Source organism: Haliotis cracherodii, unplaced genomic scaffold, assembly GCF_022045235.1.
Source record: "Haliotis cracherodii isolate W230 unplaced genomic scaffold, xgHalCrac1.p SCAF_5, whole genome shotgun sequence".
NCBI classification, from domain to species: Eukaryota; Metazoa; Mollusca; class Gastropoda; order Lepetellida; family Haliotidae; genus Haliotis; species Haliotis cracherodii.
In genome coordinates, this window is record NW_027266308.1 from 69,833,466 (window position 1) to 69,849,759 (window position 16,294).

Genomic DNA, 16,294 nt, shown 5'->3' on the forward strand with positions numbered 1-16,294 from the left:
TCATCATCATAATAATAGTTATAATATAGGTCTATTCATACTGGATCAGTGTGCATCCAAACATCATTCTCAGCTCCTTTGGGAGTATACACCCCAAGCTGCCTGTGAGGCGCCAGAAGCTTAACAACATTGCTCATCCTACTGGGTACCCATTCACTGCTGGGTGAGGCACATTTTGAACAAAGTTACTTTCACAACGAGAGACCACATGGAGCTACTGGCTCTGACTTAACTCTTTACGCCCTCATTTAAAAAAACCTTATTGTGACAAATAAATCCACATGTAAATGTACTGCAGGCCATAAGAACCCCCGACATGAGATCTGCCCACAGGAATGAGCTTAGTTTGAACACTGAATGTGTTCCGTGAGCTTCTGTGTGGGGCAGGACTGAAGTCCGAGAAACTCTCAGGAGCCAAGCTGCTGAACTGTGCAATGACTTGTGTTCATTGCAGCAAGTTTTCAAAGTTTGTTGTGCAGACACATTAGAGCAATTGGAATGCATTTTTTTGTCTTGTCTTATTATTTAATTTCTAAAATAATAAATTCTTTGTAAATGTGACTCCTTAAACCTTAAAACTGGACCTTGAAAAAAAGTGCCAGGAGCAAATCTAAACTTGGAGTGCTGCGGGTCATGAGGTGCCTTCCTGCATAGATGGGAACCAAGATACCAGGACACAATAACTGACTGACAGTAACGCCACAGTTATCTCCCCTTATCTATATGGGTTTCAGCGAGCGATCACCTGCAGGATGGTGATGTAGGTGTTGAGGTCGTCGGTGTCCCGGGCATGCCGCGCCTCGTGCAGCTTGGACTGAACCTCCTGCAGGGAGGTCTCCATGTGCTCCATGTCCGTGGTGTAGTCGGTCCACTGACTGCCCGTCTCCTGCAACACAAGCGCCTCCTGGTGACATCACTACACCATAAGCAGACAGCAGCAACACAACATGGTTGTGAAACAATTGGAAACAGGTAGCTGGTGTAGTTATCTCAACATGATACCACAACCCCAGGGCCCTAGCTGTTATACACTCAATCTTTGTCAGATGTGAGTGTAGTTCTAAACAACCTCATCAATACTTGTGTTGTGACCACGATACAGAAGCATGACTATTCTGGTCTCAGCTACGTCCTACAAATTGGAACTGAACAAAACAGAGAAAATGTAAACATAGTAAAGATTATGGTCAAGCATGACCTCTGTGAAATGGTCCACACGAGTCCTCTGGATTAGTCTTAGAAACACAATGTCTGCAGCCGTGGACGCTATGGGGCCTGTGTTTACCTGGACATTCAGCAGTTTGGCCTCCATCTGTGCAACGAGGGTGTTCCAGCGGCGGTTGATGCTGTTGGTGTGTTTGTTGATGAGGGAGCGGCTGTTGGAGTTGGCCACGCGGTCAAGGGATCGGGCGTGGTCATTGAGTTCATCCACCGCGGGTCGGCACTGCGACTCCATCACTGTCTGAATGTTCTACAAGTGGAACACAGATATCACGGACCAGATCATCTAGTTGACAACAACAAAGACGGATATCATTGAACCACTAACTCATCTAACAGTGTGTGATTTCAAAAGGCAAACTACTGTCCACAGACCACTGACGCAGCACTGTACAGATCAATATAAGTGGCAACCTATATTTTCAAGTGAAAAACATATGTGTGCCAATCATATATTGAACTCTTGCAGCAAATGTAAACCAGCAAAAAAAAGTTCTTTTTTAATGTGGAAAAAGTCATCAAACACCCAGAGACTGTTGTTGACTTTCAGAGCTATCAAAACACAGCATCAGATGGATTTGACAAAAAGTAAAAAACAGCAAACCTTGGTGGTGTCGAGTGCAAGCTGCAGATCCTGGGGAGTAACAACGGCCATCTTGTCCACCTCCGCTATCTGCGTCTCCAGGCCCTCCAGAATCAGGTGTAGGTCCTGGTGAGCAGCCTGCAGCAGACACAGGGTATACAGCAAACAGACACAAGGTATACAGCAAACAGACACAGGGTATACAGCAAACAGACACAGAGTATACAGCAAACAGACACAGGGTATACAGCAAACAGACACAAGGTATACAGCAAACAGACACAAGGTATACAGCAAACAGACACAGGGTATACAGCAAACAGACACAGGGTATACAGCAAACAGACACAGGGTATACAGCAAACAGACACAGGGTATACAACAAACAGACACAGGGTATACAGCAAACAGACACAGGGTATACAGCAAACAGACACAGGGTATACAGCAAACAGACACAGGGTATACAGCAAACAGACACAGGGTATACAGCAAACAGACACAGGGTATACAGCAAACAGACACAAGGTATACAGCAAACAGACACAAGGTATACAGCAAACAGACACAGGGTATACAGCAAACAGACACAAGGTATACAGCAAACAGACACAGGGTATACAGCAAACAGACACAGGGTATACAGCAAACAGACACAAGGTATACAGCAAACAGACACAAGGTATACAGCAAACAGACACAGGGTATACAGCAAACAGACACAGGGTATACAGCAAACAGACACAGGGTATACAGCAAACAGACACAGGGTATACAGCAAACAGACACAGGGTATACAACAAACAAACACAGGGTATACAACAAACAGACACAGGGTATACAGCAAACAGACACAAGGTATACAGCAAACAGACACAGGGTATACAGCAAACAGACACAGGGTATACAGCAAACAGACACAGGGTATACAACAAACAAACACAGGGTATACAACAAACAGACACAGGGTATACAGCAAACAGACACAAGGTATACAGCAAACAGACACAGGGTATACAGCAAACAGACACAGGGTATACAGCAAACAGACACAGGGTATGCAGCAAACAGACACAAGGTATACAGCAAACAGACACAGGGTATACAGCAAACAGACACAGGGTATACAGCAAACAGACACAAGGTATACAGCAAACAGACACAAGGTATACAGCAAACAGACACAGGGTATACAGCAAACAGACACAAGGTATACAGCAAACAGACACAGAGTATACAGCAAACAGACACAGGGTATACAACAAACAGACACAGGGTATACAGTAAACAGACAGGGTATACAGCAAACAGACACAGGGTATACAGCAAACAGACACAAGGTATACAGCAAACAGACACAGGGTATACAGCAAACAGACACAGGGTATACAGCAAACAGACACAGGGTATACAACAAACAGACACAGGGTATACAGCAAACAGACAAAAGGTATACAACAAACAGACACAGGGTATACAACAAACAGACACAAGGTATACAGCAAACAGACACAGGGTATACAGCAAACAGACACAGGGTATACAGCAAACAGACACAAGGTATACAACAAACAGACACAGGGTATACAGCAAACAGACACAGGGTATACAGCAAACAGACACAGGGTATACAGCAAACAGACACAAGGTATACAACAAACAGACACAAGGTATACAACAAACAGACACAAGGTATACAGCAAACAGACACAAGGTATACAGCAAACAGACACAAGGTATACAGCAAACAGACACAAGGTATACAACAAACAGACACAAGGTATACAGCAAACAGACACAAGGTATACAGCAAACAGACACAAGGTATACAGCAAACAGACACAGGGTATACAGCAAACAGACACAGGGTATACAGCAAACAGACACAAGGTATACAGCAAACAGACACAAGGTATACAGCAAACAGACACAGGGTATACAGCAAACAGACACAAGGTATACAGCAAACAGACACAAGGTATACAGTAAACAGACACAGGGTATGCAGCAAACAGACACAGGGTATACAACAAACAGACACAGGGTATACAGCAAACAGACACAGGGTATACAACAAACAGACACAAGGTATACAGCAAACAGACACAAGGTATACAGCAAACAGACACAGGGTATACAGCAAACAGACACAAGGTATACAGCAAACAGACACAGGGTATACAGCAAACAGACACAAGGTATACAGCAAACAGACACAGGGTATACAGCAAACAGACACAAGGTATACAGCAAACAGACACAGGGTATACAGCAAACAGACACAAGGTATACAGCAAACAGACACAGGGTATACAACAAACAAACACAGGGTATACAACAAACAGACACAGGGTATACAGCAAACAGACACAGGGTATACAGCAAACAGACACAAGGTATACAACAAACAGACACAGGGTATACAGCAAACAGACACAGGGTATACAGCAAACAGACACAAGGTATACAGCAAACAGACACAAGGTATACAGTAAACAGACACAGGGTATGCAGCAAACAGACACAGGGTATACAACAAACAGACACAGGGTATACAGCAAACAGACACAGGGTATACAACAAACAGACACAAGGTATACAGCAAACAGACACAAGGTATACAGCAAACAGACACAGGGTATACAGCAAACAGACACAGGGTATACAACAAACAGACACAGGGTATACAGCAAACAGACACAGGGTATACAGCAAACAGACACAGAGTATACAGCAAACAGACACAGGGTATACAGCAAACAGACACAAGGTATACAGCAAACAGACACAGGGTATACAGCAAACAGACACAAGGTATACAGCAAACAGACACAGGGTATACAGCAAACAGACACAAGGTATACAGCAAACAGACACAGGGTATACAGCAAACAGACACAAGGTATACAGCAAACAGACACAGGGTATACAGCAAACAGACACAAGGTATACAGCAAACAGACACAGGGTATACAGCAAACAGACACAGGGTATACAGCAAACAGACACAGGGTATACAACAAACAGACACAAGGTATACAGCAAACAGACACAGGGTATACAACAAACAGACACAGGGTATACAACAAACAAACACAGGGTATACAACAAACAGACACAGGGTATACAGCAAACAGACACAAGGTATACAGCAAACAGACCACCAGGCTACCCTACCGCCACTGGCTGAGGCTGGCGACCTAACTGAATGTTCTACTCACCTGGAACACCTTCCATTCGGAGGCCTTACACTCTAGCTGTTCCTGTTTGCCCTGTGCCGTAGAGATGACGGCCGCCAGTTTCTTGTTGGTGCTGGCGAGTGACTGCTGGAGGGTGGTCTTGTCGTTGGTGTCCAGTGTGGGTATCAGCTTGTCTGACAGCTCCATCACTTGCTCCATCTCATCCTGGCAGAGGCTCGCCTCCGAGAAGTAGTCCTACACCGACATGGTCACGTTACTGCCACATTTGTAATACAACTTTCATGTTCCTCCCTCCCTTTTCTTGGAACCTGTTTACTTCTGTTGTTCGTTACCATTACATCTCAAACATGGCTGCTGATGGAATGCTGAGTTAACTCTACAATTGTCTTGTTAATCTCATACAGAAATGATTGTCTGAAAGAATATTGTGGTGACAGAGTGAAAAATGAACAGCTGTCTTGTTTTCAAATAATTTTGACTAATTTAAGTGTTTTGTGTGAACAGACTGCATAGCTTCACAGCATGTTATGTTAACTGACCGTGTATTCAGAGAGAGTGTTGTTGATCGTGTCGTAGTCCAGGCCATCATAGCCAGAATCCAACATGTCCTCCGCCCCGTGCAGCCACTCGTTCACCTGGCGCATGGAGTTCTCGTACTGGACACGGTCAGCCTTGGCATCCACCAGGTACTGCTCCTTCTTGTCGATGGCGTCCTGTGACAGAACACATGCAGGAGTAGCCACCATGCAACAGTATCACCTGTGCCTTTCTTATTCCGGAGGATTTTTTAATTTGAATGCTTAAATTTCCTTACCAAATCTATTACTGAAACCTTGTTGGAAGAGGGGTCACTTGCTCGGAGAAACATTTCTTTCTTTTCACTGTTTTCAAGAGTTTACTTTAAAAGAAACAATTTTTCACAATGTTGATTTTCACAATGATTTATACTAAAAAGGTTCTACATTACACTATTGTTGTACTTTAAGCTGTGCAAGTCTTATTCAGCAATTTCTGATCCACCATCCACATCCTGCAGCCTATAGCTCGCCCCGGTGGGCAGGTCCACCACAGGGGACATATCACGAGGGCCTCAGTGTGAGGGTGTACCTTGATGGAGTCTTCCAGGCTGTGGATCTGGCCGAGCTTCTCGGTGAGGGCAACGGGGATGACCTCCTGCAGTTCGTCGTAGTGCTGCTTCTCCATCTCTGCCTTCTCCCGGATCACACTCAGCTTCTCCAGAGCCTCACTGGACATCGCCTACAACACACAATCAAGTGAGTGAGTGAGTGAGTGAGTGAGAGTGAGTGAGTGAGTGAGTGAGTGAGTGAGTGAGTGAGTGAGTGAGTGAGTGAGTGAGTGAGTGAGTGAGTGAGTGAGTGAGTGAGTGAGTGAGTGAGTGAGTGAGTGAGTGAGTGAGTGAGTGAGAGTGAGTGAGTGAGTGAGTGAGTGAGTGAGTGAGTGAGTGAGTGAGTGAGTGAGTGAGTGAGTGGAGTGAGTGAGTGAGAGTGAGTGAGTGAGTGAGTGAGTGAGTGAGTGAGTGAGAGTGAGTGAGTGTGTGAGTGAGTGAGTGAGTGAGTGAGTGAGTGAGTGAGTGGAGTGAGTGAGTGAGTGAGTGAGTGAGTGAGTGAAGGTGGGTGGGTGGGTGGGTGCTGATACTTGCAATACTCCAGCCATATCAAAGCAGCAACTTCACCTATGTACACTATGGGCAAACGTTTTCGGTATGACATGCTGAATGAGTATAGGAGTGAGCATGGCTCATATACAGGAGCTTCTCCCTGTTGTAGATTACAGTATCGTCTCCTTACCTGGTGTTTCCTGAGGACAGGGTTGACCTTGTCGGAGTCGAGGTTCAGCGTCCCCTGGGATGCCAGGATGTCCTCCTTCTGCTCCAGCCAGGCAATGGTCGACCCAATCGTGTCCTCGAAGTCTTCTCGTTCCTGTTGCAGTCGCTCACACTGTTGCATCCTGGAATCCACCTCTGTCAGAACGTCCTTCACCTTGTCGCGCACAGTTTGGACTCTCTGTTTGTTTTTGGCATCGTCTTCAGCCGAGATGTCGACAGCCATCTGCTGAGCCTGGTCACTGGCCACAAACAGACCCGGCTCCAGACTCACCAGCTTGTCCTTGATTTCCTGCAACACAACAGGAATACTTCATTTGATGGCTCAGCCTTAAAAAACTAAGTATAAGGCTAAAGAAAATAATAGTCTTGGTTCTCAGGCACCGCCCGCTTTATCATAAAGTCAGGCCACGTTTCCTTTTTATTTCCATTTTCCCCCCAAAATATAAAAAAATCTTTAAATATTCGACTTCTCAAACACACGACCCCCTCAGTGAAATGCTACAATACTTAAGAACAATATGATTTCGCCAAAATTATTGTAAACAAAATTTGGTTACATACCAGCTTGAACAACCTAAAAAAACAAAAAAACACCGACCTTATTTTCAAAAGCCATTGCCTGATAACCAGTTCTTTTATATTTTCACTATTGCATGTTATGGAGGGGGACACATAAAATACACCTCATCCCCAGGGCAAGCAATGATGGACTAAAGTTGTCCACATGTACTCCTAAGCCCCTTCGGTGTTTGAGGAACAATCATGTCACCGGTGCACACAGAAGGTGACCATGTACTCACCCGGTATCTGTCAATCCTGGTGGTGACATCCACTCCCAGCTCTGTCATGGCAGCCATCTTGTCTTGGCACTGTCTAATAGTGTTCTCAAGGTCGGTGATGTGGGCCAGGAACTGCTGTCGGAGCTGAAGTGTCTGGCGACCTCGGTTTTGGTGCTGGCAGACCTGGTCAATCAGCTGCTCATAGTGACTGGTCAGTTTCACAACCGCCTCAGCCTGGCTGGTCTGGCCGGCAGACCTCAGGACTGAAACCGTCTCGTTCAACTTTGAAAGAGATGTCTGATACTCCGCCAACTTCTGCTCCACGTCCTAGAGGAACACACACACACAGATCGTGACAGACTACATGTCCTAGAGGAGCATATACAAACAGATCGTGACAGACTTCATTAGCCAGTGTTAAGTACCTTGGAGATGCCATAGCTTGTTTTGACTCTGATTGGAATGACATGATGCGAACATTAGCCATCTAATTACATTACAATCAGGATCAAGAGATATTGTGTTGGTGGTAACTGGGGAGACAGATGGAGCAAGAGAAATTGTGTTGGAGGTAACTGTGGAGACAGATGGATCAAGAGCAATTGTGTTGGAGGTAACTGTGGAGACAGATGGAGCAAGAGATATTGTGTTGGCGGTAACTGGAGACACAGATGGAGCAAGAGCAATTGTGTTGGCGGTAACTGAAGACACAGATGGAGCAAGAGCAATTGTGTTGGTGGTAACTGGGGAGACAGATGGAGCAAGAGATATTGTGTTGGAGGTAACTGTGGAGACAGATGGAGCAAGAGTTATTGTGTTGGCGGTAACTGGGGAGACAGATGGAGCAAGAGATATTGTGTTGGCGGTAACCGGAGACACAGATGGAGCAAGAGCAATTGTGTTGGAGGTAACTGGGGAGACAGATGGAGCAAGAGAAATTGTGTTGGAGGTAACTGGGGAGACAGATGGAGCAAGAGCAATTGTGTTGGAGGTAACTGTGGAGACAGATGGAGCAAGAGATATTGTGTTGGCGGTAACTGTGGAGACAGATGGAGCAAGAGATATTGTGTTGGAGGTAGTGGAGACAGATGGAGCAAGAGATATTGTGTTGGAGGTAACTGGGGAGACAGATGGAGCAAGAGATATTGTGTTGGAGGTAACTTCTGGAGACAGATGGATAAAGAGAAATTGTGTTGGAGGTAACTGGAGAGACAGATGGAGCAAGAGAATATTATGTTGGAGGTAACAGAGATGAAGCTGTGGTGGTGAATGGGTGCAGGGCGTGCTGATAGAATGGAACATAATATAACAACATAGTTGAATGTGAAATATTCATCTTCCTGAGGCAAGGAAGTTAACTGACTATAAAAGTCCAGTTTGCACCTTATCGACCTGGGCTGGAACTCCAAGTTACATTTTGGCTGGACTAATGAATCTATCCATAGTCCAATCACACAACAAACTAGACATGCAGTTCATAACATAAATTTCACCATGCAGATTTTGGTCGCCTGCAGGATTTGCAAAAAATGTGTACCGCGAACTGGGTGTCTACAGATATTTTGCAAATCTTTTCATGTTTTTAATCAAGGTGCTCAAGTGATTTGATGTACTTCGCGGGGTAAGACCCGTTTCATTACAATATAGATCTTGATTATCTATCAGATCATCTTGACTGGTTGCCACCGGTTTGTTTGAAGCAAATGCAAGTGATATGAGAGTTGGAATCTGATTGGTCAGTAGGAGGGACATAGAAGGGATATAACTGGTAATGGTCACTGTTGGCATTCGATGGAGCCTTGAAATTCCAGCCTAGGGCAAAGAGGGAAACTGGTCAGTTAAAGCCCTTGCCCCGGGAAGATAGAAATATTATGAAAACAGTTTTCATCAAAGCTATATTTAATACATTATTTCAGTTTTCATATCCCTATTATCCCTTGCCTGGAACCTTGTGATGGCATCTTCAGCGTCTTCCACTGATGCTCCAAGGGGCACCTGCTGCATCTCCATCTGCATGGTCTTCAGCCACACCTCCGTCTGCGAGATGCTGGCAGCAGCCTCTTTCTGGCTCTGTACTGCTGTCTCCAAGACAACCACACGTTCTGAGAGTGAGGTTGCAATGGGGTCAAAATGTAGACGTAGTGATGCGAGCTGTTTGTCCAGGACTGGTCGATCAGTTTCATACAGGGTTGTGTAGAAGCCTTCACCTCGCTGTAGGGTCATGGCCAGGAGGTCGGCCTGTCCTTCACTGGACTTCTGCAGGGCCTGTGGATCAGTACGTGTTTTACCCATCAGATTCTCAAACACGATTAATACTAGGAAACGTTCATGGGTCGTCAATATGTGACTCAAATCTTTCATTACCAGTAACATGTGCTAGTGTTAAGTGAGTGAGTGAGTGAGTATTGTTTTACGCCGCTTTTAGCAATATTCCAGCAATATCACGGCGGGGGACACCAGAAATGGGCTTCACACGTTGTACCCATGTCGGGAATCGAACCCAGGTCTTCGGCGTGACGAGCGAACGCTTTAACCACTAGGCTACCCGACCGTCCCTAGTGTTAAGTGAAGGAATGAGTTTGGTTTAACACCATTTGAACAATAGTCTACTAATATCTATAAATTGGAGAAACTTTTGATGTTGCTATCTCACTATTCAAGTAACCTTCCCATAACCTTCACTCATCAAAATGCTTTGTTAAGTGACATGACAAGTTAGCTCCAGTATTAACATGATCAGCTCTCCTGGGCCCACTTGCACAAAGCGATTTCAGCGCTAAGATGATCGTAACTGCCATACTTTAACATAGGCTTACAATAATCCTAGTGCTAAGATCGCTTTGTGCAAGTGGGTCCAGGTGCTGGAGCAGCTCCACACCGGGGACTACAAGCGGTGCCTACCTGGAAGGTGTTCATCTGTTCCTGCAGCACTTCCACAGCACAATCCAGGGGAACGTCAGTGGAACACTGCAGCTCAGCGTCTTCGCACCACCGCTCGATCTGCTGACAGTCGCCCTCGAACTGTCTCCGCGCCGCCGCCACTGTGTGGAGGATGTCCTGCTGGTGCTGCAGGTGTGTGACCAGACCCTCGTACCTCCCTGTCAGCGCTGCCAGGCAACAAGCATCACAAGCATCAGTTGTGAGGGGTGTGAGAACTAGCTGTGCCAGCTGTACAGGACAACTACTAGAACATTCAGGTAACTAACCCAACTTGGTAGGCTGCAGGGCAGGTGGTCCACCAGAATTTTGGGATGTCTTCCCAACAAGAGGAATGTCATTGTACCAGAGTCCTCTCCCTTCCACCACTCCCTCCTACACAGCTCTTCAGTTTGTTTGTTTGTTTGTTTGTTGTTTAACGCCGCATTCAGCAATATTCCAGCTACATGACGGCGGTCTGTAAATAATCGAGTCTGGACCAGACAATCCAGTGAATGACATAATTAACTTTGATACATGCAATTGGAATACGATGACATGCATCAACCATGTCAGTGAGCCTGACCACACGATCTCATAAGTCGCCTCTTACGACAAACATATAGTCGCCTTTTATGGCAAGAATGGGTTGCTTAAGACCAATTCTACCCCAAATCTGCACAGGTCACATGCCATTTAGAGACGAATGAAGGGTGGACACAGGCTCTCCACAATGGAGGCTCACAACTTTGTGATGTGTTCATCATTATTGCAGAAAATTCACTGAGGGTTGAATTTGTCCTTTCAAAAGGGGAAGTCCAGACCCACTTCTCTGAAAGCATACTATTATGAGTTATACATAGCATACCAGTGAAGGTCTTAGGTGGCATACCACTTAGAATCTATATAGAACAAGAGTTTGCCACTAACGTGGCTATATCCCCCGCCCCTGTTGCAGAATTTATGACATAATTGAATTTAAACAAACCCTAACCTTTTTTAACCAAGCTGGAACTTGTCATGGAAATTGTAAAAAAAAAGATGAGTTTGGAACCTAAGTCCATCTTGTTGCCATGGAAACGTAAAAAATAACAGAACCCTACGTTCACAGAACCTAAGTCCATCTTGTTGCCAAGGAAACATAAAAAATATAAAATTCTAAAATTTCTCAATAGCAAAAGGCACCAGTTCAGCATGTACCTGACAGACCTGCAAAGTATGATGAAAAAATATTGAACGGTTTATGAGTTATGCTCCAGAAACGAACCTTACCCTCACAGAACCTAAGTCCATCTTGTTGCCATGGAAACGTAAAAAAATAAAGGTTTCTAAAATTTCTAAATAGCAAAAGGCACCAGTTCAGCATGTACATGACAGACCTGCAAAGTTTGATGAAAAAATATTGAACGGTTTATGAGTTATGCTCCGGAAACGAACCCTACCCTCACAGAACCTAAGTCCTTCTTGTTGCCATGGAAACAGAAAAATAAAAGTTTCTAAAATTTCTCAATAGCAAAAGGCACCAGACCTGCAAAGTTTGATGAAAAAATATTGAACGGTTTATGAGTTATGCTCCGTAAACAAACCCTACCCTCACAGAACCTAAGTCCATCTTGTTGCCATGGAAATGTAAAAAATAAAAGTTTCTAAAATTTCTAAATAGCAAAAGGCACCAGTTCAGTATATACCTGACAGACCTGCAAATTTTGATGAAAAAATATTGAACGGTTTATAAGTTATGCTCCCGAAACAAACCCTACCCTCACAGAACCTAAGTCCATCTTGTTGCCATGGAAATGTAAAAAATAAAAATTTCTAAAATTTCTATATAGCAAAAGGCACAAGTTCAGTATATGCAAAGACCTGCAATGTTTGATGAAAAAATATTGAACGGTTTATGAGTTATGCTCCGGAAACGAAACGTGACGGACGGACGGAAGTGCGGACGGATGTACGGACGGAAGTACAGACTGATGTATGGACGGACGGACAGAGCCCGTTTCTATAATAACACTTAGAATCTCTAAGGCATACCACTGAGAGTCTTGTCCATAGTTGCTGCCAAGTCTTCACCACTTTCAGCCTTCAACGTTTCAGCCTGACCTTTGACTGGCTCAAGGTGCTTCATGTGACCCTGCACTTCTGAGCACAAACTCTGTAACACATCAATCAAGGCCAACACTGAACGTCAAACCACAAAACAGTTACAATTTTTTCAGATTTAATTTGATTGTTAAGTTTCCCCTACTGCCAATCAATCCTGCTCACCTTGCACTTGTCGGCCTGCTTGTCCACATCCATGGCCAGGAGTCTGAAGGTGACATTCCTCTCCGCGGTGCGCTCCCGATCCTCCAGCCAGGAGACAAGCTTGTCCACCATCACCTGGTAGTCCTTTCTCTCTGCCATTTTGACGTGGATGAGCTCCATCTGTTGCGACATCAATGTGTACGTCTTGTCATGTTCCGTTTGTACCACTGCTACCAGCTTCTCCACTGAGTCTCTCTCCGGGATGGGCAGATCCACCACCAGGGAGGCTGACTTGCCCTGGATGGTGTTAAGTGTCTCCTGTCGGGCATCCAACTCACCACACAGCTCCTGGAGCACAAGACAGTCAGCAATACAGCACAAAGATACATAAGTATCGGTTTGTTTGTTTGTTGTTTAACGCCACACTTAGTAATATCCCAGCTGTGTGACGGCAGTCTGGACTAGACAATCCAGTGATTGAGCATCGATCCACGCAATTGGGAAACGATATAAGGCATCAACCAAGTCAGCGAGCCTGATCACCCCATCCCATTAGTCAAATCTTATGAAAAGGATAGTTGCTTTTCACAGCAAGCATGAGTGGTACTTTCAGTAGTATTTCAGATACACCACAACTTGTCAGCTTGGAAGAAAACCACTTGTGTCTGCAGGTTATTGTGGTTCAGCCAACAGACATGATCAACTGTCCAGTGACAGAATGCAGCACAGTTACCCGTGGCACCCACCATCCAACTGACATGATCAACTGTCCAGTGACAGAATGCAACATCCATCCAACAGACATGATCAACTGTCCAGTGACAGAATGCAGTACAGTTACCCGTGGCACCCTCCATCCAACAGACATGATCAACTGTCCAGTGACAGAATGCAGTACAGTTACCCGTGGCACCCACCATCCAAAAGACATGATCAACTGTCCAGTGACAGAATGCAGTACAGTTACCCGTGGCACCCACCATACAACAGACATGATCAACTGTCCAGTGACAGAATGCAACATCCATCCAACAGACATGATCAGCTGTCCAGTGACAGAATGCAGTACAGTTACCCGTGGCACCCACCATCCAACTGACATGATCAACTGTCCAGTGACAGAATGCAACATCCATCCAACAGACATGATCAACTGTCCAGTGACAGAATGCAGTACAGTTACCCGTGGCACCCACCATCCAACAGACATGATCAACTGTCCAGTGACAGAATGCAACATCCATCCAACAGACATGATCAACTGTCCAGTGACAGAATGCAACACAGTTACCCGTGGCACCCACCATCCAACAGACATGATCAACTGTCCAGTGACAGAATGCAGCACAGTTACCCGTGGCACCCACCATCCAACAGACATGATCAACTGTCCAGTGACAGAATGCAACATCCATCCAACAGACATGATCAACTGTCCAGTGACAGAATGCAACATCCATCCAACAGACATGATCAACTGTCCAGTGACAGAATGCAGCACAGTTACCCGTGGCACCCACCATCCAACAGACATGATCAACTTTCCAGTGACAGAATGCAACATCCATCCAACAGACATGATCAACTGTCCAGTGACAGAATGCAACATCCATCCAACAGACATGATCAACTGTCCAGTGACAGAATGCAGCACAGTTACCCGTGGCACCCTCCATCCAACAGACATGATCAACTGTCCAGTGACAGAATGCAGAACAGTTACCCGTGGCACCCACCATCCAACAGACATGATCAACTGTCCAGTGACAGAATGCAACATCCATCCAACAGACATGATCAACTGTCCAGTGACAGAATGCAACATCCATCCAACAGACATGATCAACTGTCCAGTGACAGAATGCAACATCCATCCAACAGACATGATCAACTGTCCAGTGACAGAATGCAGCACGGTTACCCGTGGCACCCTCCATACAACAGACATGATCAACTGTCCAGTGACAGAATGCAACATCCATCCAACAGACATGATCAACTGTCCAGTGACAGAATGCAGCACGGTTACCCGTGGCACCCTCCATCCAACAGACATGATCAACTGTCCAGTGACAGAATGCAACATCCATCCAACAGACATGATCAACTGTCCAGTGACAGAATGCAGCACAGTTACCCGTGGCACGCTCCATCCAACAGACATGATCAACTGTCCAGTGACAGAATGCAGCACAGTTAACCGTGGCACCCTCCATCCAACAGACATGATCAACTGTCCAGTGACAGAATGCAGCACAGTTACCCGTGGCACCCACCATCCAACAGACATGATCAACTGTCCAGTGACAGAATGCAGCACAGTTACCCGTGGCACCCTCCATCCAACAGACATGATCAACTGTCCAGTGACAGAATGCAACATCCATCCAACAGACATGATCAACGGTCCAGTGACACAATGCAACATCCATCCAACTGACAAGATCAACTTTCCAGTGACAGAATGCAACATCCATCCAACTGACATGATCAACTGTCCAGTGACAGAATGCAGTACAGTTACCCGTGGCACCCTCCATCCAACAGACATGATCAACTGTCCAGTGACAGAATGCAACATCCATCCAACAGACATGATTAACTGTCCAGTGACAGAATGCAGTACAGTTACCCGTGGCACCCTCCATCCAACAGACATGATCAACTGTCCAGTGACAGAATGCAACATCCATCCAACAGACATGATCAACTGTCCAGTGACAGAATGCAGCACGGTTACCCGTGGTACCCACCATCCAACAGACATGATCAACTGTCCAGTGACAGAATGCAGCACAGTTACCCGTGGCACCCACCATCCAACAGACATGATCAACTGTCCAGTGACAGAATGCAGCACAGTTACCCGTGGCACCCACCATCCAACAGACATGATCAACTGTCCAGTGACAGAATGCAACATCCATCCAACAGACATGATCAGCTGTCCAGTGACAGAATGCAGCATCCATCCAACAGACATGATCAACTGTCCAGTGACAGAATGCAACATCCATCCAACAGACATGATCAGCTGTCCAGTGACAGAATGCAACATCCATCCAACAGGCATGATCAGCTGTCCAGTGACAGAATGCAGCACAGTTACCCGTGGCACCCACCATCCAACGGACATGATCAACTGTCCAGTGACAGAATGCAACATCCATCCAACAGACATGATCAGCTGTCCAGTGACAGAATGCAACATCCATCCAACAGACATGATCAGCTGTCCAGTGACAGAATGCAGCACAGTTACCCGTGGCACCCACCATCCAACGGACATGATCAACTGTCCAGAGACAGAATGCAACATCCATTCAACAGACATGATCAGCTGTCCAGTGACAGAATGCAACATCCATCCAACAGACATGATCAACTGTCCAGTGACAGAATGCAACATCCATCCAACAGACATGATCAACTGTCCAGTGACAGAATGCAACATCAATCCAACAGACATGATCAACTGTCCAGTGACAGAATGCAGCACAGT

General features: G+C 45.6%; 1 protein-coding gene across 10 annotated transcripts in view; it reads right to left on the reverse strand.

The window, feature by feature from the left end:
- The window catches only part of LOC139442832 (muscle-specific protein 300 kDa-like), a 265,153-nt gene that overhangs the window by 84,585 nt on the left and 164,274 nt on the right, over window positions 1-16,294 (reverse strand). For all 10 annotated transcript variants that reach the window (XM_071223727.1, XM_071223730.1, XM_071223728.1 and 7 more), the window contains 12 exons: window positions 12,814-13,140; window positions 12,580-12,700; window positions 10,531-10,736; window positions 9,571-9,894; window positions 7,651-7,956; window positions 6,813-7,139; window positions 6,112-6,261; window positions 5,544-5,717; window positions 5,026-5,238; window positions 1,826-1,942; window positions 1,286-1,471; window positions 746-886 (listed from right to left, as the gene is read on the reverse strand). In XM_071223727.1, the coding sequence (XP_071079828.1) occupies window positions 746-886; window positions 1,286-1,471; window positions 1,826-1,942; window positions 5,026-5,238; window positions 5,544-5,717; window positions 6,112-6,261; window positions 6,813-7,139; window positions 7,651-7,956; window positions 9,571-9,894; window positions 10,531-10,736; window positions 12,580-12,700; window positions 12,814-13,140 (2,592 nt within the window). The remainder of the gene's footprint in view (window positions 1-745; window positions 887-1,285; window positions 1,472-1,825; window positions 1,943-5,025; window positions 5,239-5,543; window positions 5,718-6,111; window positions 6,262-6,812; window positions 7,140-7,650; window positions 7,957-9,570; window positions 9,895-10,530; window positions 10,737-12,579; window positions 12,701-12,813; window positions 13,141-16,294) is intronic.